The 2,492-nt window shown below is 40.0% G+C and overlaps 1 protein-coding gene across 1 annotated transcript; it reads left to right on the top strand.

The window, feature by feature from the left end:
* The first annotated feature begins 6 nt into the window (after positions 1-6).
* LOC134204218 (probable cytochrome P450 304a1) lies at positions 7-916 on the top strand. Its single transcript, XM_062679045.1, has 2 exons — positions 7-69; positions 132-916. The coding sequence occupies exons 1-2, from the start codon at positions 24-26 to the stop codon at positions 755-757; spliced, it is 672 nt and encodes a 223-aa protein (XP_062535029.1). The 5' UTR covers positions 7-23; the 3' UTR covers positions 758-916.
* The last annotated feature ends 1,576 nt before the right edge of the window (positions 917-2,492 follow it).

Raw genomic sequence — 2,492 nt, 5'->3', positions numbered from 1 at the left:
TCCTGGATCGCTATATTCGCGAAATGAAACAAACCAAACCGCTGGAAGGCGATGCGTTTACTTTCCAATGTAGGTCGTTATCTTCATCGTGTTTCATGGCATTATCTTTTTTCCTTTACATTATATTACAGATGATCAACTGATTATGATCCTGTGGGACATGTTAATCCCCACCATATCCGGTTCAGCCATCCAGCTGACGATGCTGTTGGAACGTCTTCTGCTGAACCCCCGAGTTGCCCGAAAGGTCCAACAGGAGCTGGACGACGTCGTCGGTCGAGGACGGCTACCCGCGTTAGACGACCGAATCAGCCTGCCCTACACAGAGGCAACTCTTCGCGAAGCACTCCGTAGCGATACCCTCGTCCCATCTGGCATTTCCCACGTGGCGCTCGAAGATACCAAACTGTGTGGGTATGACATCCCGAAGGGTTGCTTTGTCATGCTCGGATTGGACGTGATTCACAACCAGCGGGAATTCTGGGGTGATCCGGAGTGCTTCCGACCGGAGCGATTCTTGGACGAGTTTGGTAAACTTTCGCTCAAAAAGGACATTTCGGTACCATTTGGGGCGGGGAAACGGCTGTGCGCGGGAGAAACTTTTGCCAGGAATACGTTGTTTCTGATGTTTAGCTCTTTGATGCAAAACTTCAATGTGAAACAGCGACCGGGTGATCCATTGCCGGACGTTGCCAAAAGGATTACTGGAGTGATTACTTCGACGGAGCCATTGTGGCTCCGTTTTGAGGCCAGATAGAATAAGAATCATAGTAAATAAACGCTAACTAAAAAGAAATATTCAAAATAAGGTTCTTTGTATTTTTACAATAAGTATTTATAGTGTCAGATAATCAGTATTTAAGATTGGATTTTGCCAGTATCACTGCACCTGCCTAGTTAAGAGCATATAAATGGCGAGTAAAGCCAAGGTTGTCATCATGCTACTAACCAAGCCATTCCTGGATGGAAATTAACCTAAATGACAGCAATTACAATTCATATTGTTCTCTTTAATGGACTACTCCTAAGTCAGGTAGATTTAATTACAGTGACTATAATAACAGTGTCGTCAAGTGTCAGAATTGGAACAGAATCGTCTGTCATTTCCATACAAATGCGCGTTCCAAACGAGCAGGAGACCTGTCAAACGTAACACATGACGTTACTCTTCTTATAGGACTCTAGATTTAATTATTAGGGCTTTTTAGAGGAATGTCTTCATTTGCCATTGTAGGGATCAGTATAATTTGAAATATTCAATATTAAGACGAGTTAGTAGTATCCATTCAATTGTTGAGATCGGAATACGTATCTGAGAAGTTATAACATGTGACTGCTATGGCAATAAATGCTCGCCAGCAACCCTATTATCATATCATCTTCACCTATGCCAACCAACGAAGTCTAATGTTCAATGCAGAACAAAAGTTCAATGGCAACATCTGATGTTTACCAGTAGTAGATTATAAAGGAAATTTTCTATATTTTAGCCATAATGTTTAGCCGAACACTCGCTTTTAAGGTTTTGAGCCATGTTCGGAATTTGAGCCAAAACGGTAACTTTTGTAATTTGTTTATTTCATTGGACACGAAAACCTGTTAGTGTAACACTTTGTATCAGGTCAAGGATATGGAAATGTTTTTTACTTACCATTAATTGATGGTTGGAATTATAAACTATCGATATATACTTGACTAGTTATTGAAATTGTTCAAGCAGTCTACTTCAATGATTTAATAAAATTAGAAATTTCACCTAATTTCATGCAATATTTTCGGTAACACAAAAAACCTGACCGGCTTATATTCTTTGTTTATAAACTTTTGCTTTTTTTGTCTCATTGTCAGTTAGTTAGTTTGTTTGTTTTTCAAAAGACGGGAAACGAAAGGGGGTTTGGAAGCTTTGATCGAAAAGAGATTATTCCGAGAACATTTTGTTGCAAAAAGATTGAAAAAATCGAATTGTGCGGGTCCGACGGTCAACTGTCAGAAAGTGTACCGCGAACGTCAAATCGCTTGATGCACGATAATTTCTCGGGAACATTTTCAAATCGGCGTATGTAGCATTTTGATCAAGCTGAGAAAATGAGCTTGGAAGTTTTCAGAATTTATTTTTATTCCTATTTAGAAACTAAACATTTTTATTGCAATTGAATACACCTCAACGATACATTATGAAAAGGTTCATCGTCACTGACCCTGAAATCTGCACTGCGTGTGAACATTTCAGTTATTTTGATAAAAATATATGTTACGGAGACACGGTTGAGTCATTTCGATTTAGTGTGTTTTTCCATTTTTTCACTGTGTACCGCGCAAATTTGACGTCACAGGCTCTATTGCTTGGTTTGCATTCGTGACGTCATGCTCGTTTGGCTACACTAACTGACAGTTCGTTTGGCTACACTCGCCTTCGCCTCAGCTCGTCTATGGAACCTATAGTGTCTATAGTTACAACGTTCTGCAACAGATAAATCACATACCGTGGACCC

The sequence above is a fragment of the Armigeres subalbatus genome, unplaced genomic scaffold (genome assembly GCF_024139115.2).
Source record: "Armigeres subalbatus isolate Guangzhou_Male unplaced genomic scaffold, GZ_Asu_2 Contig46, whole genome shotgun sequence".
Taxonomy (NCBI): domain Eukaryota; kingdom Metazoa; phylum Arthropoda; class Insecta; order Diptera; family Culicidae; genus Armigeres; species Armigeres subalbatus.
The sequence above is the reverse complement of the archived record's forward strand: the minus strand, read 5'-3'. Positions and strand labels throughout refer to the sequence as shown.